The 26,439-nt window shown below is 36.2% G+C and overlaps 1 protein-coding gene across 1 annotated transcript in view; it reads left to right on the forward strand.

Moving 5' to 3' along the window:
* The window catches only part of LOC307152402 (adhesion G protein-coupled receptor E3-like), an 88,096-nt gene that overhangs the window by 48,520 nt on the left and 13,137 nt on the right, over positions 1–26,439 (forward strand). The window contains exons 7-13 of the mRNA XM_079860998.1: positions 16,415–16,596; positions 16,708–16,869; positions 16,941–17,147; positions 17,225–17,457; positions 17,671–17,737; positions 17,823–17,914; positions 17,991–18,153. Of these exons, the coding sequence (XP_079717124.1) occupies positions 16,415–16,596; positions 16,708–16,869; positions 16,941–17,147; positions 17,225–17,457; positions 17,671–17,737; positions 17,823–17,914; positions 17,991–18,153 (1,106 nt within the window). The remainder of the gene's footprint in view (positions 1–16,414; positions 16,597–16,707; positions 16,870–16,940; positions 17,148–17,224; positions 17,458–17,670; positions 17,738–17,822; positions 17,915–17,990; positions 18,154–26,439) is intronic.

Raw genomic sequence — 26,439 nt, forward strand, 5'->3', positions numbered from 1 at the left:
TTTCTAAGTAAGGTGATATACATTTTTGATGTAAACTCTTGCCAAGGTTTTAAAGGGTGCAAATTAAATGTTTATAATGTGTTAATCAAAACATAACGTATTAAACATACTGGAGACATGCATCAAGTTTTTAGTTTTGTGACTGAATTAGCCTAGTAAGGTTTCAGTAGTTCTCAGCTCACACACAGGCATACGGTTCTCGAGTCAAGAACTGGTTGTTGCAGCAGTTCTCGGATCACCAGTACAGAACCGAGAACTGTATCTTTCGCAGAGCCGGACAGTAACGGAGTACATTTACTTGAGTACAGTACTTAAGTACAATTTTGAGGGATCTGTACTTTACTCGAGTATCATTTTTGGGGAGTACTCATGACTTTACTCAAGTACATTTGAGAGGCAAATATTGTACTCTTTACTCCGCTACATTTCTATCCATAACCGTGAGTACCCGTTACTTCTTATAAAAAAATAATAAATAAAAAAAAAAGGAAAAAAGAACAAAGCGAGCGACAGTGCGCGAGAGAGACCGAGTGTGTCTGCGCGCGCGACCGGCTCTCTCTCTCTCTGCTCGTTCTTGCAGTTAAACATGCGCCCTGTCACAAGCGGCAGTTCATCTACTTTACTCACCGATCAAATAAGACTTTGGCGGGACAAAAATTCACTTTGGCGGGCGCTAAAACAAGTTAAATGCAGGAAAATTCATGCGTGAATTTAACTGAGTAGTACATGACCATGCACTCGCACAAATGCGTCCACATACAATTTGAACTCGCACATTCTCAATAAAATGGTCGCATATTTGGTCGCAGTCTGGAACCCTGTGATTTGATTGATGAAAAAAAGAGAAACTCACATGTACACACAATTGTTAGCTGAATTTTCTTTTCTGATATTACACATTAATGTAAGCTGAGCATTTGCGTTGATGTTCTTGAGTATTGCGGTGTGTTTAACACAGTCGGGTTCAAATGTGGGTGCAAAAAATCCATTAAAACTCTAGCAGAGGTTTGTCAGAGTGTTGCCATTGTGTTATTGCCTTGTGGGCAAGTGAGAAATGTTAAATAAAGCAGCATGGTAAAAAGATGAAAATGACTTGACTTTACTTTCAATTTCTTTACATTCTCCAAGGTATTAACTAGGGGTGGAACGGTACATGTATTCGTATTGAACCGAATCGGTACGGGCGTCACGGTTCGGTACATGAATTTACACGGAGAATACGGTATAAAAATAAATAAAACTCGCGTTCAAATTAATTAATGTAATGCGGAACTACTGTTAGATACGCGGGTTCTTTAGGGACACCTAATCTGTAGCCCCGCCTTAAGCTAGGTTTGTTTATACCTTCTTATACTGTCTATGGTTTATACTTTCGCCTGCCTCCGCAGCGCGCGCCTCCCCAAATGGACGAGGCATTTATACTTCGCGCTCGCCGGTGTATATTCTTTGAAACGACAGGGTGCGACTCGGTGTAATTGTCCTCTAAACCATCAGGAATCAGCGGTGAGAAGTAAGGTAGGCTACACTCGTGAATGTTTATTTTAGTAAAACAACACTTTTGTACACCAAAACCACACAGCAAAATAATCGTGTAAAGCAGTAAACCAGATTATTCCTTGTGACATTAGAAAAAAAAATGTATATGAGAACGTAACCTACAACTAAATTAACGTTATCTTACATCATTTCTAAACATTTTTATTTAGTTTTGTGAACCTTTTTATAAAACATGGCCATTTATTTTTATTTAAAGGGCTGATGTCTGCTATTGTAGGCTCATTTTGTTAATGTAAGCAACTAATTTAGACGCAAGAACTGGGTGCCGTGCTGTGAGATGTACATGCTCGGCCAGATTCGGCTCGAAGTCGTGCGTCTTCGGATGCGGAGCCGTGCGCTAAAAGCCGTGCACTGCACACCGCCAAGCGAAATGTGGCCTTGCACACCCAACGCGCATGACCGGCCACACCACAATGACGACATTTTTGCCGCGCGCACCCTCGCGCTCGTGCGTCCACACATAAATAAGAGATGCTTTATTTTCAGTTTTATAGCTGATTGTCTTATTTTGTTTACATCTTACTTTACACACTACAGGGCAGGCTGTTGCAGCTAGCTCAGGGGAGAGACTGTATGACACTAGGTGGTACAGCCTGAGACATGCACAATAAAAAAAAATTGCCCTCTGCATTTTTGTTTTGCTTTTCCCTCCATTGTACCGAACCGTGATGTCTGAACTGAGGTATGAACCGAACCGTGACTTCTGTGTACCGTTCCACCCCTAGTATTAACATTAACATTTTTCATAACTCCATGTAGGACGTTTCTGTACATAAATGTAAGCACTATGGCAGTAGTAATGCAATATTTAGAAAATGTACTCTTGTACTCTTGGTACTCAAGTACTTTTAAAAACAAGTACTTCAGTACTTTTACTTAAGTAGACATCTGACTGTAGTACTTTTACTTGTACTTGAGTAAAATTTAGCAAGGGGTATCTGTACTTTTACTCAAGTAATGAAGCTGTGTACTCTGTCCGCCTCTGATCTTTCGGACACGTTCGATACGGAGAACCGATGAGCTGGAGAGACTGCGCATGCGTGATCGCACCGTCTCTGAACCGAACTTTCTTTTGGCCAAGTTCAACTGATGCTGTGTTTATACTGTCTATGTGCTGTGCTGATACATGAGCACGGGTGAACCAAGGACTTGAATGAGGGGCCGAATTCGGCGAAATGTAAGTTTATTTAATTACAAATAAAATAAAAATGATGAAGACCAGTTTATTCACTTTAAGACATGTAAAACATCCGCGTTTGCGCATCGCCTTAGGCCTACTACCGGGTTAATTTTCAAAACGTAAATGTAAGAAACCTATCCAAGATGATTATGACGATGAGTACTATTAAGTTATGATTACAGATGCCTTTATTTGAATGTATATTTATACGCCGGGATGATAGAATTGACGTCATTACGTGATGACGTAAAAGAACTGGTGAACCGGTTTTTTGAACCGGTTCATTGAAACGAACTGTCCGAAAGAACCGGTTCGCGGAAAAGAACCGGACTTCCCATCACTACACCTGATCTCATTTCACTTCAGCTTTCTTTGCTGCTGCAAATGTGTTTGACTAACACACTGTCAGAACAGCCAAAAAAGACAAAAGTTATACTAAGAGTTAAGAGACCCACAAACGGAAACACTAATCACTGTAATGGTGACTTCAAATGAAACACATTAGAGTTAAACCTCTGTTAATTCTCAATAAAAACTTATGTATACATCTGACCGAAATAAAGTCAGTCTGGTTAGTAATAAGTGGAGCTGGTAATGCTGTTTGTGGAGTTGTTTAATCCTCCTCTGCTGAGATCTTCACAGATTTAATGTCTTCTTTTCTCTTCAGTTGATTTCATCTAAGACTATGGCTGAAGTCAGTTGTAGTTCTTGTGTTTCTGCTCGTCTCTTTTTCTGTTCTCTTCTTTTCTTCTGTGATTCTGCTTGTTAAAGGTGAACTAAGTAACTTTTTTACCTTAACTGAACAGCTTCGGAGTCATTGGAATGGTTATATTACTTATTTCGGGTTGAATGGTGGTCGTTTCGCACCCCCCTGGTGCCCGTGAGCGGAAAATCCGCACTTGCAACTTTGGGGCGGCGGGCCACTGGCATCTGGTAAATACACAGCAAAAAGTCCAGTGTTAAATTAACTCTCCTGGGAGTTTATATGGCTCCAGAGTAGGGCTGGGCGATTTAAATCGCGATATTGTTATGCGCATCTCGTCAGTAAAGCCGGTTCCTTGATTAGTAGTAAATCGCCATCACCTGCTTTCAGATGGAGCGGCATTTAGGGCTGAGGAGATAATTAAGTGATTAATTTAGTGATGATTGAGCATTATTGAAGACACCTGATGATATCAAGCAGAATCACTGAAGAAGAAAATCACAAATTGTAAGTTACCATTAAGGTGATGGGTGTTTGCTTTAGTGGGGCTCTAGACCATTATATGTTTACTTTAATATTTACTGTTGTTCGTCTGCTGTTATTGATTTATAACAGTTAACTGAACAAAGTAAAATGTTATCTTATATTGTTGGCTAAGTTTTGACATAATCATGCTGTGATCTGAAAAAGGAAACATATTGAGATAGTTTGGCTTAACTTGTTAGCAGCAGTTTTGTGATTCTTCAGCCTATGATTATCAGTACTTTACTTATAATTAAAATTTAATAACCATTGTTCTGATCAAAAAGACTTTCAGACATATTTATTTAAAACACAGACATCAATAATCAGCCTGTGAATCTCAACAATGGTGACAATAATAAAGCATGTTGCAGTGGCTGCCACCAATCACAACTCATTAATGGCTCCTATCATGCATTGCGGTATGAATAAATTATGATCTGAATTGTCTATGTAATTTACTTTTCCTCATTGAATATTCTGCTCGTCCCCATTGTTGAGATGCATAGACTAAATCTTGACATCTGTGTGTGCCTAAAAGAATGATTTCTTTTTTTAAACATCTTTTAAGAAATCCTTTAAATTACATAAAAAATTCTGGCCATTTATTCAGATTCACAGTTATGCTGTAACCAACAACATAAATCGAAGGCAGAAAGAAGGATTTTAAAGAGTTCAGTGATCAAGTTCAAATGATGATTATCATTATATAACCAACACCATCAGATCACTTTTTATTCATTGTTCAACTGGCAGTTTTAACTCAGTTACAACAGCCAAACAAAATCTAAGGTACACATAAAAGGGTCAGAGCCCAACTAAAGCAACTACCCATCACAATAATGGTAACTTACAATTTGCGATTTTCTCCTTCAGCGATTCTACTTGTTAACATCAGGTGTCTTCAATAATGCTCAATCATGACTAAATTAATCACTTAGTTATCTCATTAACTTCAACACTCTTGAGTGTGGACTCATACACTCCCAGGAGTGTTAATTTAACACTGGATGTTTCGCTGTGTACAAAGAGCCGTAGTTAACTGACAAGCTGAGCCATATCGCATTAATTATTGCTGGCGATACGTCCGCGATATTGATGTGATTTGGCTCAGCTTGTCAGTTAACTACGGCTCTTTGTAGTAAATGCCGCTTCATCTGAAAGCAGGTGATGGTGATTTACTACTAATCAAGGAACCGGCTTTACTGATGAGATGCGCATAACAATATCGCGATTTAAATCGCCCAGCCCTACTCCAGAGTCAGTGTTAAAATATGAGTGTTAAATTAACACTCAAGAGTGTTAAAGTTAATGAGCTCATTAAGTGATTAATTGAGTGATGATTGACCATTATTGAAGACACCTGATGTAAACAAGCAGAATCACTGAAGGAGAAAATCTAATTTTTTAAGACACCATTATGGTGATCAGTGTTTGCTTTAGTTGGACTCTAGACCCATAAACTGTAAACATTAGATTATTCTTTGGCAGTTGTATCTGAGTTATAACTGCCAGATGAACAAAGAGAAAAGTTGATCAGGTTTTGTTGGTTATGTTTTGACATAAACATAATTTGACCTGAATCACTGATCTCATTTAGAGTCTAATCTCTGACTTAAATGTATATAGTTGATTACAGCATCACAGTGATTCAACAGCATAATTTTTTTTTTCTAACTAAGGATTTCTTAAAAGTAAAACAAAATCTTTCTTTTAGGCACACACAGATGTCAAGAATCAGTGTATGAATCTCAACTATGGTGACAAACAGAATATTCAATTAGGAAAAGGAAATTAGTAAGACAATTCAGATCATAATTTATTCATACCGCAATGCATGATGGGAGCCATGAATGAGTTTTGATTGGTGGCACCCAGAATGCAACATGCTTTATTATTGTCACCATTGTTGAGATTCACGGGCTGAATCTTGATGTCTGTGTGTCTAAATAAAATAATTTTCTAAGTCTTTTTATCAGAACAATTATTTTGGATTATATTGATAATGATAAAAATCATTTGCTGTAGAATCACAGGCTGTTGTATATCAACAAGGTAAATCTGACTCTCTAAATGAGAGTTGATATTCAGGGCAAATTATGATTATCAAATCATAACCAACACCACCTGATCACCTTTTCTCTTTGTTTATCTGAGAATTATAACTCAAATACAACAGCCAAACAAAATTTAAAGTTAAAGCTTTATGGGTCAAGAGCCCAACTAAAACAAACACTCATCACCATAACGGTGTCTTAAAAAATTAGATTTTCTCCTTCAGTGATTCTGCTTGTTAACATCAGGTGTCTTCAATAATGGTCAATTATCACTCAACGAATCACTTAATTAGCTCATTAACTTTAACACTCTTGAGTGTTAATTTAACACTCATATTTTAACACTGACTCTGGAGCCATATAAACTCCCAGGTAGGGCTGTGCGATATATATCGTGAGATTGTTATGCGCATCTCGTCAGTAAAGCCAGTTCCTTGATTAGTAGTAAATCGCCATCACCTGCTTTCAGATGGAGCGGCATTTAGGGCTGAGGAGATAATTAAGTGATTAATTTAGTGATGATTGAGCATTATTGAAGACACCTGATGTTAACAAGCAGAATCACTGAAGGACAAAATCACAAATTGTAAGTTACCATTAAGGTGATGGGTGTTTGCTTTAGTTGGGCTCTAGACCATTATATGTTTACTTTAATATTTAGGGGAGCGCGGGGCACAACCTAACGCGGGGCTAAATGTAACACGGACCTTTTACGTAGTTACTCAGGGTCACGCGGGTTGTGTTTACGCTCTTTTTCTCTCGCTGCCAGAAGACGGTCTCCCGTGGATTTGTGAAAAGTTTGGGTAATATTTTGCGAAGATACTGGACAAAGAGTGTTTTGACACCATGTAAGTATTTTTTTTCATCATACGTATTTTTCTGTTTCTGAGTTGTGTGTGTACGTCACCAAATCTAACTTTATATTGCCTTAATCACTGTCTTGTTGGCTAAAACATGGCACCATTTTGAAACATGTCAGCAACTCCTAGCAACTGTTAGCTAGGCTTAAAATATTTTTTACACAGCGGGGTTAGTTGTAGCACAGTGTTACAACTAAGCCGCCAAGTGTTCACGATATTGAAATAAAAACAGGGAGCCTAATTCTTTCAGGTTTTTTTTTACAGAATGAGACATCCAAAGCGGAAAACAGATAGAGGAGTGAGTAGGGACCTTCTGTGTATTGCTGCCAGGCATGTGGATAGTCGCAGGTCTATCAGATACGCAGGTCTATCAGAGGAGTGGCAAAGTTGTATGGTATTTGCCATGTGACTCTCCATCGTTTTGTCATGCAGAAGAGAAAGCTTCAGGAGGCTGGTAGCAGCAAGCTACCCACTGTCGGTTATTCTCGCCACAAGCAGGTCTTTAGCGCAGAGCAGGAAAAGAAGCTCAGGGACTATTTAAGAATAGCATCTGCCATGTACTATGGGCTAAGCCCTAAAGAGGTAGGGTGGTTAAGAAGTAAAAAAACTAAACATAATAGCCTAACACTTCACAATAAGGTTGTTTGGTAAAAGCTTATTAACTTGTTAAAAACCAAAACATTTAAAAATTCAGTGGTTGTATTAGTTTCCAGCATAATAAATAATTTTTATTTTTTTATTTTTTACTAAAAACAGAAAGTAATAGGCCTATAGATTGCTTAGACATTGGAATTGTTAGGCCATGTTGGTTAATTTATAATATAGAACCTAATTGTAAATTGTTACTAAAAAAAATCTATACAATTTATTTAGTTGGCTAACCTTACATTTCATTGAAGTTCACAAATGAGTTTATGTTTAATAAAAATAGTACTAGTATTCATTTTAAACAAGGTCAGTTGGAAATAAACATTACATATAAATAATATAAACAATTCATACAATTTGCATGTTGTTGTTTTTCAGGTACGAAAACTTGCCTTCCAGTGTGCAGTGCAATTTAACTGCACATATCCAGAGTCCTGGAAGACAAATGAGATGGCAGGAAAGGACTGGATGACATCTTTCCTTAAGCGTAACCCCACACTGTCCATCAGGAAGCCACAAGCAACCAGTCTGGCAAGGGCCTCAAGCTTCAACAAACACAATGTGGGCACTTTTTTTAAGAACCTGAAAAGCGTGTATGACAAGCATGGTTTGCAGCCACAAAATATCTGGAATATGGATGAAACCGGAGTTTCCACCGTGCAAGTACCAGAAAAAATCATTGCGTCCAAAGGGTTGCGGCAGATTGGGGCCATGACATCTGGTGAGAGAGGTAAACTAGTTACTGTTGCTGTTGTGGTCAATGCACAGGGGAATTATATTCCCCCTTTCTTTATCTTCCCTCGGAAGAAATTTCATGCACACTTTATCCGTGACGGACCCACTGGATGTGTTGGTGCAGCAAATGGTTCAGGATGGATGCAGGAGGAGGAGTTTTTAGTTTTCCTACGCCATTTTGCCAACCACACAAAGCCATCGCAGGAGTCAAAGGTCCTCCTTTTGTTAGATAACCATGCTTCCCATGTGTCAGTGTCTGCACTGAATTTTTGCAAGGAGCATGGGATTGTACTTTTGACGTTCCCTCCTCACTGCACCCACAAGCTCCAGCCCCTGGACAGAAGTGTGTTCCGCTCTTTTAAGAGTAAATTTAACATGCATTTTGACCACTGGTTGAAGACTCACCCAGGTATCAATGCTACTATCTATGACCTACCTGGCATTGTTGGCAAAGCCTTGCCACAGGCGGTAACCCCTGAAAATATCATGTCAGGGTTTAGATGCACAGGCATTTGGCCCTACAATTGTGACATTTTTAGTGAAAATGACTTTGCTCCATCCTTTGTAACCGACAGGCCAGAACCAGCCACTGCCTTAGTGCCCGCCACCACTACTGTGCTTTCTCCTGGCCCCTCAGTGCCCGCCACTGCTCCTGTGCTTTCTCCTGGCCCCTCAGTGCCCGCCACTGCTCCTGTGCTTTCTCCTGGCCCCTCAGTGCCCGCCACTGCTCCTGTGCTTTCTCCTGGCCCCTCAGTGCCCGCCACTGCTACTGTGCTTTCTCCTGGCCCCTCAGTGCCCACCACTGCTACTGTGCTTTCTCATGGCCCCTCAGTGCCCGCCACTGCTCCTGTGCTTTCTCCTGGCCCCTCAGTGCCCGCCACTGCTACTGTGCTTTCTCCTGGCCCCTCAGTGCCCGCCACTGCTCCTGTGCTTTCTCCTGGCCCCTCAGTGCCCACCACTGCTACTGTGCTTTCTCCTGGCCCCTCAGTGCCCGCCACTGCTCCTGTGCTTTCTCCTGGCCCCTCAGTGCCCGCCACTGCTACTGTGCTTTCTCCTGGCCCCTCAGTGCCCATTCCTGTATTCAGCCCTGTTGATGTCAGGCCCTTCCCAAAGGCAGGACAAAGGAAGAGTGTTGCCAAGGGAAGGAAGAGGAAGATCAGCACCATCCTCACAGACACTCCGGTCAAACAAGCAATAGAAGAAGAGGAAAAGAAAAGAAAATGTAGAAAAACAGTAAAAGAGTCCAAGAGAAAGCTCTTCAGTTCGAAAGAAAAGAAAAATGAAACAAATCAGTCCTGTGATGATTGCATTGTGTGCGGTGAAGAGTTTGCGTCCTCTGTCCCTGGGGAGAAATGGGTGAAGTGTGTCTTCTGTGAGGGATGGGCACATGAATTGTGTACTGAGGGATATGAACGTTATATTTGTCATGACTGTGACAAACAGTAAACCTGTCTTGATAAAACAAGGACACACATAAATTTTCAGATAGCCTATTTATTTATATATTTATTTTGACACATTTAACTTTGTTGGACTTTCACAAACAATTTTGGAATTTGAATCAAAGTCATAGTATGATTTATTTTATTTTTTTTCACTTTGTAGGCTATGGGATTTGTTTACTATATTGATCACTTGTTTATTTATTAAAAATATTGCCTGTTTTCATGTAATAAACACTTTAAAATGTGAGTTTAAGCTTGTTTTTATTATTATTACTGTTACTATTAATAATAATAATAATTTTGCATGCAGCTGCCACACAAAAATATAATTCAATGCAATTACAATATTTGATGATTTTATTTATTTATTGCAAAACTGTGCAGCCCTTTCCTATATCTCTATCCATGATATTGATCCATAATAGAAGGATGATTGGATGAGGGATGGATGTATGGATATCTATCTATACAGATGTACAAACAATATCAAACTATACAGATAAAATAGTACTGAATTATGTGTGTTACACACAAGTGTTACAACTAACCCCTCTGTCTGTTACAACTTACCCCGCATATGGGGTAAGTTGTAACATTTGCACTTCTGTCACTTTCAGTGCAACTGTACGAAAATGGAAGGTCCTAGAAAAAAACTTTAAGTGTTCATTTGTAGCAGAGATGTATATGTTGCTTGTGTAAAAAAAAAGATTAATCTAACCTAATTATTTTTTAAATAATTGAGCCAAAACCAAAATGCGTTAGGTTGTGCCCCGCTTTCCCCTACTGTTGTTTGTATGCTGTTATTGATTTATAACAGTTAACTGAACAAAGTAAAATGTTATCTTATAGTGTTGGTTATGTTTTGACATAATCATGCTGTGATCTGAAAAAGGAAACTTATTGAGATAGTTTGGTTTAACTTGTTAGCAGCAGTTTAGTGATTCTTCAACCTATGATTATCAGTACTTTACTTATAATTCTAAATATTTAATAAACATTGTTCTGATCAAGAGACATTTAGATAAATTCATTTAAAACACAGACATCAATAATCAGCCTGTGAATCTCAACAATGGTGACAATAATAAAGCATGTTGCAGTGGCTGCCACCAATCACAACTCATTAATGGCTCCCATCATGCATTGCGGTATGAATAAATTATGATCTGAATTGTCTATGTAATTTACTTTTCCTAATTGAATATTCTGCTCCTCACCATTGTTGAGATGCATAGACTGAATCTTGAGATCTGTGTGTGCCTAAAAGAACGATTTTTTTTTTAAGCAACTTTTAAGAAATCCTTTATATTATATCAAAAATGCTGGGCATTTATGCAGATTCACTAACCAACAACATAAATCGAAGTCAGAAAGAAGGATTTTAATGAGTTCAGTGATCAAGTTCAAATGATGATTGTCATAATATAACCTACACCATTAGATCACTTTTTTTTCTTTGTTTATCTGTCAGTTATAACTCAGATACAGCAGCCAAATAAAATCTAAAGTACACATATAATGGTCTAGAGCCCAACTAAAGCAAACACCCATCACCTTAATGGTAACTTACAATTTGTGATTTTTTCCTTCAGTGATTCTGCTTGTTAACATCAGGAGTCTTCAATAATGTTCAATCATCACTAAATTAATCACTTAATTATCTCATTAACTTAAACACTCTAGAGTGTGGACTCATACACTCCCAGGAGTGTTAATTTAAAACTGGAGTTTTTGCTGTGTACAAAGAGCCGTAGTTAACTGACAAGCTGAGCCATATCACATTAATTATCGCTGGCGATACGTCCGCGATATTAATGCGATATGGCTCAGCTTGTCAGTTAACTACGGCTCTTTGTAGTAAATGCCGCTCCATCTGAAAGCAGGTGATGGTGATTTACTACTAATCAAGGAACCGGCTTTACTGACGAGATGCACATAACAATCGCACGATATATATCGCACAGCCCTACGCCCAGGAGAGTTCATTTAACACTGGACTTTTTGCTGTGTAGCATCAAATGTGAAGTGTCACACAGGGAATTCTGGGAATGTCCATTTAGAGAAACAACAGGAACAGAAAAAAGAGACGAGCAGAAACACAAGAAGTACAACTGACTTCAGACACAGCCTCAGATGAAATCAACTGAAGAGAAAAGATGACATTAAATCTGTGAAGATCTCAGCAGAGGAGGATTAAACAACTCCACAAACAGCATTACCAGCTTCACTTATTACTAACCAGACTGACTTTATTTCTGTCAGACGTCTACAGGCCTGTTTGAGAATTAACAGAGGTTTAGATGTTGATGATTTATTGTTTCATTTGAAGTCACCATGATGAAGATCAGTGCACTTGATGGAGCCTCCAATCAAAACTCATCAGTATCTCCCAGCATGCATTGCAGCATTAATACATTATGCTGAATTGCCTTAGTATTTTCTTTTATTATTATATCTGCTTTTATTTTAGCTGTTGTTTTTGTTGCAGCTTTTTGTAGCTTGTTTTGTGATGTTCAGAGTTTTATCTGATTATTGTGTTGATTGTCACCGTTGTTGAGATTCATACGCTGATTCTTGATGTCTGTGTTGGTTTAAATTGAGCAGTAGTTTAAAACCTTTTTACTACACCATGCATTTTTAAAGTTCTTCAGATTATCTGTTGCTCACTGCTACTTACAGAGATAATATACTCAATAATATGAAATATTTATTTTTAATATTATAATTAATATTATCACTTTGCTTATAAAGTGAGAGATAAGACTCTTTATGAGATCAGTGAATCAGGCCACAATATGACGATTATGTCATCATTACCTGATCACAATTTTCTCTCTGATTTTCATGCCATAACATTTGTGTTATATAACCACACAGTTAAGGCAGTCAGAGTAAATCTAAAGTTAAAAAGTCAAGGGTCAAGAGCCCAACTAAAGCAAATACTCATCTCCATAATAGTAACTTCAAACTTTATTATTTTCAATAAAACATCAACGTCTAAACCTCTGGTAATTCTCAATAATTAGATTACAGAAAACCACAGCTGGCAGTTTTTTTTTTTTTTTTTTTTTTTATATATATAAAAGTTCAGTTCAATGTTCAATGCCATAAAACCTAAAATATTACTACCGTATTTTTTACGGTAAAGCACTTGCAAACTGCTTGTTTTTTACCGTAAACTTTAGTTCAGTGCCGTAAAAGCAAAACAAATTCTACTGTATTTTTTACGGTAAAGTACTGGCAACCACAGCTGCCAGTTTTTTTCCGTAATATTTAGATCACTGCCGTAAAACCTAAAATATTACTACCATATTTTTTACGGTAAATCGCTTTCAAACAGCTGGCAGTTTTTTACCGTAAACTTTAGTTCAGTGCCGTAAAACATACATATTTCTACCGTATTTTTTTACGGTAAACTACTGTCAACCACAGCTAGCAGTTTTTTACCGTAAATTTTAGTTCATTGATGTAAAACATAAAAATTGCTACCGTATTTTTTACGGTAATGGTAAATGCAACGGTAAGGTTTTTTTTACAGTATACTTCCAAAATCCGTACATTTAACAGTATTTTACTGTAAAACTACATGAAATGTCCCGTGAGAGCTATTACAGTTTTTCACTGTATATAATAAGGGTACATACCGTTAAGGATTTAGCATATCTTTTCTGTTGCTTTTTTACAGTATTTTACCATTCAAATTACGAACATTTTTTACAGTGTAGGTCTTAAACAAAAAGGTTCACCCAAATTCAAATCACCCCAAAACATGTTAACATTACCACAGTAGCCTGATGATACATCTCACTGTCCTTTGGGCATGGCCATCTCGACTGGCCTACCACACACGCACACACGTAGTGTCTCTGTCACTGTCCCCAAAGTTCGACGGCGCGAAAATCCTGGAAAACATCCAAAAGATATGGCATCCACTCCCGAGAAAGTCCACGAGATCTGTACAAAGAAAGGGATCAAAAAAGTGAGAAGACATATGGTCCAACCATGTCCCTCGCGATAACGGAGTGCATCCAAAACTTGTCTTATGTTATTGCAATGTACTTAATCAGACAAATAGATGACCTTTAGGGGTACAATGGCTTGTCACTGGGGCTGTACCCTTGGCATAGGGTACATATTTGTACCCTTGTGATTTGTACCTTAAGAGACCAGTCTTGTACCTGTGGTGACAATTTTGTACCTTTATTTAACAGTACAAAAATGGACCCTTCAAAAATGATACCAAATTGGCTTTGACAGGGTACAATCGTTGACTATAATGATATGTATATATTACACACACGCTGAATTAAAATCAGAATTTATTAAATCCTTTTCATTTTCACATTTTCCAACATTTTATTTTAAACTCAATGTCTAACTGTGACATATAAATTATTATCATCTGAGTAAGTGTCATTTGCCTGAAAGTCCATTTAATCTCCTTTCATCTCGACGTCGGTTACTTCTATGCCTGCTTCTGATATTTTCTGAAGGACCTCCTCGGTTGAAAGCCCTGTAAGAACCATGAGTAACCGTGCTATGACTTCTTCTCCACCGATGGCCAGAAAGACCGCAAACTGGACGTTCTTTTAAATTGATTCAAGCAGCCAATCAGGGCTGGCTCTACATACACTCTCAGAAAATAAAGTTGTACCTTTAGGGGTACAATGGCTTGTCACTGGGGCTGTACCGTCAAGGGTACAATATTGTACCTTAACCTTTAAAAGAAACGGTACATATATGTAACTTTTAATGCTTTTTGATCCTCAAAAAGTTACATATATGTACCTTGAGGTCCAACAGCATAAACTCCAGTGTTAATTGAACTCTCCTGGGAGTTTTTGTGACTCCAGACTCAAGAGTGTTGAAGTCAATGATCTAATTAAGTGATTCATTGAGTGATGATTGACCATTATTGAAGACACCTGATGTTAACAAGCAGAATCATGGAAGGAGAAAATAGATTTTTTTAAGACACCGTTATGGAGATCAGTGTTTGATTTAGTTAGGCTCTTGACCCTTAAATCATTAACTTTAGAATTTGTTTGGCTGTTGTATCTGAGTTATAAATGCCAGATGAACAAAGAGAAAAGTTTGTCAAGTGGTGTTGGTTATGTTTTGACATAATCATAATTTGATCTGAATCACTGAACTCATTTAAAGTCTAATCTCAGACTTAAATGTATATTGTTGATTACAGCATCACTGTGATTCTACAGCAAAAGATTTTCAGCATTTTAAATATAATCCAAAAATTATTAAAAGTTGTTCTGATCAAAAGACATTGAAAATTACTTTATGAAGAAACACTGACATCAATAATCAGCCTGTGAATCTCAGCAATGGTGACAATAATAAAGCATGTTGCAGTGCATTCTGGGTGCCACCAATCAAAACTCATTCATGGCTCCCATCATGCATTGCGGTATGAATAAATTATGATCTGAATTGTCTTACTAATTTCCTTTCCCTAATTGAATATTCTGTTTGTCACAATTGTTGAGATTCATACACTGATTCTTGATGTCTGTGTGTGCCTAAAAGAAAGATTTGTTTTATCAGATCAACTTTTAAGAAATCCTTTTGATTATTTCAAAAATTCTGGATCTTATGCTGTGGAATCACAGTGATGCTGTAATCAACAATATACATTTAAGTCAGAGATTAGACTCTAAATGAGTTCAGTGATTCAGGTCAAATTATGATTAAGTCAAAACATAACCAACACCACCTGATCAACTTTTCTCTTTGTTCATCTAGCCATTATAACTCAGATACAACAGCCAAACAAAACCTTATGTTAACAGTTTAAGGGTCAAAAGACCCAACTAAAGCAAACACTCATCACCACAACGGTGTCTTAAAAAATATATTTTTTCTCCTTCAGTGATTCTGCTTGTTAACATCAGGTGTCTTCAATATTGCTCAATCATCACTCAATGAATCACTTAATTAGCTCATTAACTTTAGAACTCTTGATTGTTAATTTAACACTCATATTTTAACACTTTAACACTCTTGTGTCTGGAGCCAAATAAACTCCCAGGAAAGTTAATTTAACACTGGAGTTTTTGCTGTGTTATAGTGATTTAATATCAGTAAATTGACTTACAAAACTTTTATTTCCTTTATTTCAAGGCTACTCAAATATAGTGATAAGTTCAAATCTACCTTAAATGATTAAGGTATCATTAAAACCTTTAAAAAAATATATATATATTTTTTTTTACAAAAGAAAAAAAAAATTACTTAGCAGAGGCTGTCTTTTGATATTGTACCTTAACCTTTAAAAGAAACGGTATATATTTGTACCTTTTAATGCTTGGGGACATATATGTACCTTTTTGACCCTCTGTACCCCTATTTCTGAGAGTGTATGACAAAATAAAATACAGAATCATATCAAAATAAAACAAAACAATAGGGAAATAAAATGTAAATGTGGGTTCATCACACCTGCTTGTGGCCCAGATCTAGCAAACAGGAGCGGTCCGCCCAAGGGCCATCATTCCACGCTGCATGTGGGCCAGATCATCTTTCCATGTGTGTGCCAGATGTGGGCTGGATCTGGGATGTCAAAATGTTGCTTACCACTAAGCCACATTTGCTTATTATTATTATTATTATTATTATCATTATTTTTATTTTTTTTATTGTTGTTGTTATTGTTGTAGTATTGCATGTAAGCTTCTGTTTCTGTCATGCAGGATCAGCTGCTGTGGCTTTCATGAGTTATAACACAATGGAGAATCTACTGAAGCCCGACTTCTTCAACACATCAACTGACATGATTAAAACCATGATGTCCACTGTGATCTCAGCTACTCTTCCCAAAACCACCAACACTAAACTCACCAAACCAGTCAACTTCACCCTCAAACACATCAGAGTGAGAGACTGAAATGTGTTTTTGTCCAACCTGAGAACTGATGAACATCTGAAAACATCTAATTGTCAGTTTTGTATTGTTTTTTTTTCATGTTATTTCTTCTTTCTGCAGGAGTTTGACCCCAACGGTTCTCTGTCCTGTGTGTACTGGAATATCAGCGAGTGGATTGTAGATGGTTGTTCTGTTTTAGAGACCAACAGCAGCTACACTGTGTGTTCCTGTGTTCATCTGTCCACATTCGCTCTCATCATGCAAACCAGCCGCCCATCAGAGGTACGAGAACATTTATAGTGAGCATTGAAGCACAGATTTGGCACTCATGTACTCTGACCATGTTTTCTCAGAGCGACCCACCGCTGGACCTGTTGAATTTGGTGTGTGTGATCGTGGGGCTGGTGTTCTTCAGTTTGGCCCTGTTGACCTTTGCCCTTTGTCAGTGGAGTCCTAGAGTGAATAATGTGGCTCGAATCAATCTCTGCCTGAGTCTGCTGTTGGCTCACCTTCTGTTCCTGCTCACACAACAGTACCTGAGCCTCATACGCCCTCATCAGGTGAGAATGATGAAGGAGCCCTACAGCTCAGCACAGTCTCACTGAGAATCATCATAACCGTCTCTCATGATCTCCAGGTGTTGTGTGCCGTGATATCAGGTGTGCTGCACTTCCTCTTTCTCTCCGGCTTTGTTTGGATGTTCATTGAAGCTGTGCTGCTCTTCATCTGTGTGAAGAACCTATCACAGATCAGCTCCAAAAAGAGGGAGGTGCTTAGCAGTGGATTCATGTGTGTGATTGGATATACGGTTGCTCTGGTTGTGGTGGCCGTGTCTATCGGGCTGTTTCCTGAAGGATACGGCAGCGAACAGTGAGTTATTGTTGTTGTGTTTTTACGTTCATTTGCTTTTGGAATTAAAGGGAATTAAAGCAGCTCTGGGCTTTTGTGACATTTCTTATCTGATAAAAAATATTTTTTTACACATTGTAAAAGCACAAGTTTAAAAAGACTTAAAAAGTCAACACCAGACATAGTATTTTTGACACCTTCATGCAGTTCTTATATTATGTTTCCTCTACACAGGTGCTGGATTAAAACTGATAAAGATTTTATCTGGAGTTTTCTGGGTCCTGTTTGTGTCATACTAGCAGTAAGCACACTTCTTATTTCCTCATGATTTTAATTTATATTAAAGGGAAAACAAGGTGATTATTTACTATTGTTCTGCTTTTCAGTTAAACATGATTCTCTTCATCAACATCATCATCAGTCTGAACTCAACTCTCCAAAATCTCAATGCTGAAGTTTCACAGATGAAACAAACTAAGTAACAAACATTCAGATTCAAACACTCCATAGAAAAAAAAGTAGTCAATAAAGACACTTTAACTCTTTCTCTGCAGGATTATGGTATTTAAAACACTGGCTCAGTTTGTGATTCTTGGATGCTCCTGGATTCTGGGTTTCTTCATTAATGGCAGTAAGGTGCTGGAGATCCTCTTCCTGATCTTGAACTCCCAGCAGGGAACCTTCATCTTCCTGGTCTATTGTGTACTCAATGATGAGGTCAGACATCACTCAATTTACCACCATATTCCATTCAAAACTGAACATGAAAGAATATTACACACTGTTAGCCCTTGCTGTAAAAAAAGGCGTAATTCAGACAGTATCATACCATTTTCCATTAAAACAGTAATATACCGTAGAAAACAAAACTAGCCTACAGGAATATACTGTGAATTAACAGTGCTCAAAATCGACACTCAGAGGCTGTTTTCCCAATCACACCCTATACCCTCATTCACTATTCCCTACATTAGTTCACTAATATAGTCCCCTTGACAGAGTGAATGAAAAGAAGTGAGTGAATTGAGACAGTGATGAACACCTGATAAGCAGAATCACTGAAGGACAGAGAAACAAGAACAGAAAAAAGAGAAACACAAAAACTACAATTGACTTCCAGCAACACTGAGTGTGAAACCAGTTTACAAACCAGTTTACGATTATTTCTTTCATACATGTACAAAAGTTCTTGTTGAGAATTAACAGAGATTTAGTTAATAATAAAGTTTGTTGTCACCATGATGGAGATCAGTATTTGCTTTAGTTGGTCTTGTCTCTTGACCTCTTACCATTCATCTCTCTCTGGCTGCTGTAACAGTGAGTTTATAAAACACATTTGTTATGGCAAGAAAGAGTCAAGAGGAAGAAGATGATCAGGTGTTTTTATTCTTTTGTGATGATGTCACAGTCATCTTGGATTATCTGATTTTTAGATTTTTCCTGTATATATTCATTGAAATTATGGGTATGTCATATTTAGCATAAATCTGTGTATCTACAAAATGAAATCAAAATGTCTGTAATCACGTCTTCTGAAAAATAACAATCATATAGTGCATTCAATTTTATTTTACTCCTGCTTGACTCAGACACACACAGATATCAACAATCAGCACATGAATCTCAACAATGGTGAAAAGTTTCATGTCGCAATGCATGCTGGGTTCCAGGATAATATAAAACTCCCAGCATGCACTGCTGCATGAATAAAAGAAAAAAGAAAAAATATTGCCACCATTGTTGAGATTAATGTGCTAAATTGTGATATCTCTGTGTTTCTAAAATATATCGTAGCCTTTTTTTTTTTGGTTCATGCATGATGTGTTAAAAAAATTAGTCATAGCAATTTATTGCTGTAGTTTCACAGTAGTGCTAATGTAACATTTTTGATCGAGGACAAAACTATGAATGAATAAGAATTAATTCCTTAGTGAATGAACCGGCAATATGATGAATTTGTCACCATAAGCATTACAACCGCAATCATTCATAAACTGTGTGCGCACAAGTGTGACTTGCAAAAACACAGTAGCAAAAGAAAAACTAATGTTTTAGCATCAGCATCCCAACTAAAGCAAGCACTGATCTCTATAATGGTAACTTCAAACAAACATTTTCAATTAAACATCTCAATAACAACTTCTGTAGATGTATGACAGAAATAAAGTCATACAGGTTAATAATAAGTGTAATAATGTGTAATGGCTGGAAGTCAGTTGTAGGTCTTGTGTTTCTCTATTTTCTGTTCTAACAGCAGGTGTTCATCACTAATGCTCAACAATCACTTACATATTCTCTTAATTATCTCACTGCAACACTGTCAATGTTACTTTTACTCTTTGTAGTGTGGATTTTCCTGTGGGGTTGAAAGGGTTAACAGTGTAAGATAAAAAGTCACACCCACAAAATGTATTTTAACAGTAATAAACTGTAAGTTATAAAACTGTTTTATACTGGCAACACTGTTGCCAGTAGTTTACTGTAAAATCTTGTTTTTTGGGTCACCATTGTGCAGAAGAGTAGAGCCTGTGCTTCAGTCCAGGAGAAGATCTATAAACATTGATGATTTGCTGCGTGTTGCTTTATTTAACAGGCGGTGACTGTGTAGTTGCTGATCCAGTGGAAATATCTTTATGTTCAAAAGTTTTTTAGTGGTCCCAAATGAAAGAAGTTCACAGTTATACTTTGCTCACATTATTAATGCATTATACATTTTAGTTAATACATTTAAATGACAGTTGGTCAATTTAAGGAAGTCGGTTTCTGCAAGTGTAATTAGTTAACTTGAATTAGAATTTAGTGCATTTTTACAGAAACAAACTAGATTACAGTAAAGAACTGTACAATTAACAGTATTTTGCTGGCAACAGTGTTGCCAGTATTTTACTGTAAAAAAACCCGGTAAGGTCTAACAGTGCAGTTATTTATTACAGTTGTTTTCTTATTATACACTGTTAGCCCTTGCTGTAAAAAAAGGCGTAATTCTGACAATATCATACCATTTTCCATTAAAACAGTAATATACCGTAGAAAACAAAACTAGCCTACAGGAATATACTGCAAATGAACAGTGCTCAAAATCGACACTCAGAGGCTGTTTTCCCAATCACACCCTATACCCTCATTCACTATTCCCTACATTAGTTCACTAATATAGTCCCCTTGACAAAGTGAATGAAAAGAAGTGAGTGAATTGAGACACTGATGAACACCTGATAAGCAGAATCACTGAAGGACAGAGAAACAAGAACAGAAAAAAGAGAAACACAAAAACTACAACTGACTTCCAGCAACACTGAGTGTGAAACCAGTTTACAAACCAGTTTACGATTATTTATTTTATACATGTACAAAAGTTCTTGTTGAGAATTAACAGAGATATAGTTAATGATAAAGTTTGTTGTCACCATGATGGAGATCAGTATTTGCTTTAGTTGGTCTCTTGTACCTTGACTACTTACCATTCATCTCTCTCTGGCTGCTGTAACAGTGAGATTATAATACACATTTGTTATGGCAGGAAAAAGCCAAGAGGAAGATGATCAGGTGTTTTTATTCTTTTGTGATGATGTCCCAGTCATCTTGGATTATCTGATTTTCAGATTTTTCCTGTATATATTCATTGAAATAATGGGTATTTCATATTTAGCATAAATCTGTGTGTCTACAAAATGAAATCAAAATTTCTGTAATCATGTCTTCTGAAAAATAACAATCATATAGTGCATTCAATTTTATTTTACTCCTGCTTGACTCAGACACACACAGATATCAACAATCAGCACATGAATCTCAACAATGGTGAAAAGTTTCATGTCGCAATGCATGCTGGGTTCCAGGATAATATAAAACTCCCAGCATGCACTGCTGCATGAATAAAAAAAAAAATTGCCACCAGTGTTGAGATTAATGTGCTAAATTGTGATATCTCTGTGTTTCTGATATATAGTGTAGCTTTTTTTTTGGTTTATGCATGATGTGTTAAAAAAAAATGAGTCATAGCAATTTATTGCTGTAGTTTCACAGTGGTGGTTATGTAACACTTTTGATCGAGGATAAAACTCTGAATGAACAAGAATTAATTCCTTAGTGAATGAACCTGCAATATGATGAATTTGTCACCATAAGCATTACAACCGCAATCATTCATAAACTGTGTGTGCACAAGTGTGACTTGCAAAAACACAGTAGCACAGTAGCAAAAGAAAAATGAATGTTTTAGCATCAGCATCCCAACTATAGCAAGCACTGATCTCTATAATGGTAACTTCAAACAAACATTTTCAATTAAACATCTTAATAACAACTTCTGTAGATGTATGACAGAAATAAAGTCATACTGGTAATAATAAGTGTAATAATGTGTAATGGCTGGAAGTCAGTCGTAGTTATTGTGTTTCTCTATTTTCTGTTCTTGTGTTTCTCTTTTCTTCAGTGATTCTGCTTGTTAACAGCAGGTGTTCATCACTAATGCTCAACAATCATTAACATATTCTCTTAATTATCTCACTGCAACACTGTCTCAATGTTACTTTTACTCTTTGTAGTGTGGATTTCCCTGTGGAGTTGAAAGGGTTAACAGTGTAAGATAAAAAGTCACACCCACAAAATGTATTTTAACAGTAATAAACTGTAAGTTATAAAACAGGTATATACTGGCAACACTGTTGCCAGTAGTTTACTGTAAAATATTTTTTTTGGGTCACCATTGTGCAGAAGAGTAGAGCCTGTGCTTCAGTCCAGGAGAAGATCTACAAACATTGATGATTTGCTGCATGTTGCTTTATTTAACAGACAGTGACTGTGTAGTTGCTGGTCCAGTGGAAATCTCATTATGTTCAATAGTTTTTTAGTGGTCTCAAATGAAAGAAGTTCACAGTAATACTTTGCTCACATTATTAATGCATTATACAGTTTAGTTAATACATTTAAATGACAGTTGGTCAATTTAAGGCAGTCGGTTTCTGCAAGTGTAATTAGTTAACTTGAATTAGAATTTGGTGCATTTTTACAGAAACAAACTAGATTACAGTAAAGAACTGTACAATTAACAGTATTTTACTGGCAACAGTGTTGCCAGTATTTTACTGTAAAAAAAAACCCGGTAAGGTCTAACAGTGTAGGCAATCCATGACTTTTATAAAGAAATGTCAGAGGCAGTTGTTTAATCTGTTACTATTCTTCCATTTCCTTCCTGTGATGCAATGTTAAAATGAGCAAGTGCCAGACATTTAAATAGCAACATTGTGACCCAGGCCCAGATTTTGTGATGGAATGTTCAAATGAGTGAAGATTATTCAAACTCCAACTGTCAGAATATAAATACAGAATGTCTTTGATATGTCTGTCTGTCCTCATGCATAGCATTAATAATTTTTTAAACTCCAAGTTTTTAAACTACTTCAAACTTCAGTGATTAAAACATTTTTGTCCTCCGTAATTAGTTCAGCCATTTTATCGTCACACTCCATAGGAAAACCGTTTCACTCTCTTCAGAGACAGTCTATAAAAGTAAAGTATCAGTAACACTTTATAATAACGTTCAGTTGAAAGCCATTTATAAGTGGTTAGTTAAAGGTGGGGTATGTAATTTTCTTTTTTGACCATTTTTTCAAAATCACTTGAAATTCTATTCCTAACCCACTTACAGCCACTGAATTAGAAGCACTGAAATGAGAATCAAGTAATTTAATCATCTGTGGAACAAGCAGGACTCGAAAAACTCCAGCCAATCATTTCCAAGACCACCTGGAATCATTGGACAGTAAGTGCGTCAATCAAACGGTCGTACCATACCCCCCACCCCCCTCGCGCGAATCAGGGCCAGCGTCGGAGGAAAGAAGTTAGGACCATTTGAGTTGTGTATTTTCAAAATCTGCCGGCCGTTTTGCAGATTACATACCCCACCTTTAATGATGAACTAATCATTTACAAAACATTCATAAATGATTAGCGAGTAATATACTAACATTTTATGTATGTTTTGTAAATTCCGTTACAAGTCATTTACAAGTGATTATAAATGATTAATGATTAACTAATATGAAACATCAGGTAACACTTTATAATAACTGCACGCTATTAATCATTAGTTAAGCATTAGTAAACAGTTAATTTGTCATTTCTAAAGCATTAATAGACATTAATAAGCAGTTTTTAAATAGTTATAAATGCTTTGTTCTTGATTTTAAAGCATATCTATAATGTGTTTAATAATTGTACTTTCATACTTTATTAATGATCAATTTATCATTTCTACACAGCAAAAACTCCAGTGTTAAATTAACACTCCTCGGAGTGTATATGAGTCCACACTCAAGAGTGTAAAGTGTTAAAATATGAGTGTTAAATTAACACTCAAGAGTGTTAAAGTTAATGAGATAATTAAGTGATTAATTTAGTGATGATTGAGCATTATTGAAGACACCTGATGTTAACAAGCAGAATCACTGAAGAAGAAAATCACAAATTGTAAGTTACCATTAAGGTGATGGGTGTTTGCTTTAGTTGGGCTCTAGACCATTATGTTTACTTTAATATTTACTGTTGTTTGTCTGCTGTTATTGATTTATAACAGTTTAATGAACAAAGTAAAATGTGATCTGATAGTGTTGGTTATGGTTTGACATAATCATGTTGTGATCCGAAAAACAAAACTTATTGAGATAGTTCCTCTGTGATTCTACAGCATATGATTTTCAGTATTTTTCATATAATCCAAAAATATTTAATAAACATTGATCTGATCAAAAGAATTTCGAATAAATTCATTTAGGAACACAGACATCAATAATCAGCCTGTGAATCTCAACAATGGTGACAATAATAAAGCATGTTGCAGTGGCTGCCACCAATCACAACTCATTAATGGCTCCCATCATGCATTGCGGTACACTGTAAAAAAGAATACATTGATTTTATTGATATCTAATTAATACAAATGAGGCAACAGATTACAAGCAATATTATTAATTAAATTTAACAAATTAGAATTGAGTAATAATTAATCAAATGAATTCCTTAAAATTTAACCATTTAAAATGAGTAAAATTTACTAAATATCTTTTATTGCCAACATTGAAGACACCTGGTGTTAACAAGCAGAATCACTGAAGGAGAAAACCATAATTAAAGTCACCATTGTGGAGATCAGTGTGTGTTTTAGTTGGGCTCTTGACCTTAAGTTATTAACTTTAAGTTTTGTTTGGCTGCTGTACATGAGTTATAACAGCCAGATGAACAAAGAGAAAAGGTGATCTGATGGTGTTAGTTGTGATTTAACATAATCATTATTTCACAATCATTTGACCTGAATCACTGAACTCATATAGAGTCCAATTTATGAGTTAGGTTTACTTTATTAATTACTTTATTAATTATAGCAGCACTGGCCTTGTACAGCATAATATTTTTAACTTTTACAATGTAAGGCAAATAATTTCTCAAAAGTTTCTCTTACCTAAAAAGGAGACACACAGACATCAATAATCAGCCTGTGAATCTCAACAATGGTGACATTTATAAAGCATGTTGCAGTGCATTCTGGGTTCCACCAATCAAAACTCATTCATGGCTCCCATCATGCATTGCTGCATGAATAAATAATGAGCTTATGTTCAGAGGTGATCTGTTCGTCACCATTGCTGAGATTCATACGCAAAATCTTGATGTGTGTTTGTGCCTAAAAAAAAAATAAAATAAAAAAATACATATTTATTTATTTTTTATTATCGATTTGATAATTTGTATCTCATTGAAAAGGCTAAAAAATATTATACAGCTGTAATTAATAAAGTTAGCTTAACTCATAAATTGGACTCTATATGAGTTCAGTGATTCAGGTTAAATGATTGTGAAATAATGATTATGTTAAAACACAACCAACACCATCAAATCACCTTTTCTCTTTGTTCATCTGGCTGTTATAACTCATGTACAGCAGCCGAACAAAACTTAAAGTTAATAATTTAAGGTCAAGAGCCCAACTAAAACACACACTGATCTCCACAATGGTGACTTTAATTATGGTTTTCTCCTTCAGTGATTCTGCTTGTTAACACCAGGTGTCTTCAATGTTGGCAATAAAAGATATTTTGTAAATTTTACTCATTTTAAATGGTTAACTTTTAAGGAATTCATTTGATTAATTATTACTCAATTCTAATTTGTTAAATTTAATTAATAATATTGCTTGTAATCTGTTGCCTCATTTTTATTAATTAGATATTAATAAAATCAATGTATTCTTTTTTACAGTGTATGAATAAATTATGATCTGAATTGTCTATGTAATTTACTTTTCCTAATTGAATATTCTGCTCGTCACCATTGTTGAGATGCATAGACTGAATCTTGACGTCTGTGTGTGCCTAAAAGAAAGATTTTTTAAGAAACTTTTAAGAAATCCTTTGTATTATAAAATATTCTAAAATCCTGGATATTTATGCAGAATCACAGTTATTCTGTGATCAACAACATAAATCTAAGTCAGAAATAAGGATCTTAATGAGTTCAGTGATCAAGTTCAAATGATGATTATCATAATATAACCAACACCATCAGATCACTTTTTTTCTTCATTCATCTGTCAGTTATAACTCAGATACAGCAGCCAAACAAAATTTAAAGTAAACATATACGGGTCAAGAGCCCAACTAAAGCAAACACCCATCACCATAACGGTGGCTTACAATTTGTGATTTTCTCCTTCAGTGATTCTGCTTGTTAACATCAGGTGTCTTCAATAATGATCAATCATCACTCAATTAATCACTGAATTATCTCATTAACTTTAACACTCTTGAGTGTTAATTTAACACTCATATTTTAACACTTTACACTCTTGAGTGTGGACTCATATGCACTCCCAGGAGTGTTAATTTAACACTGGAGTTTTTGCTGTGTAAATGAAGTATAGCATTATTTACAAACCGGTTATTTAGGAGTTGTCAGTGGTTCATAAGATCACTTAGAAAGTGTAAGTAAATGATTAATAAACTGTTT

The sequence above is a fragment of the Squalius cephalus genome (genome assembly GCF_949319135.1).
Source record: "Squalius cephalus genome assembly, chromosome: 2".
NCBI lineage: Eukaryota > Metazoa > Chordata > Actinopteri > Cypriniformes > Leuciscidae > Squalius > Squalius cephalus.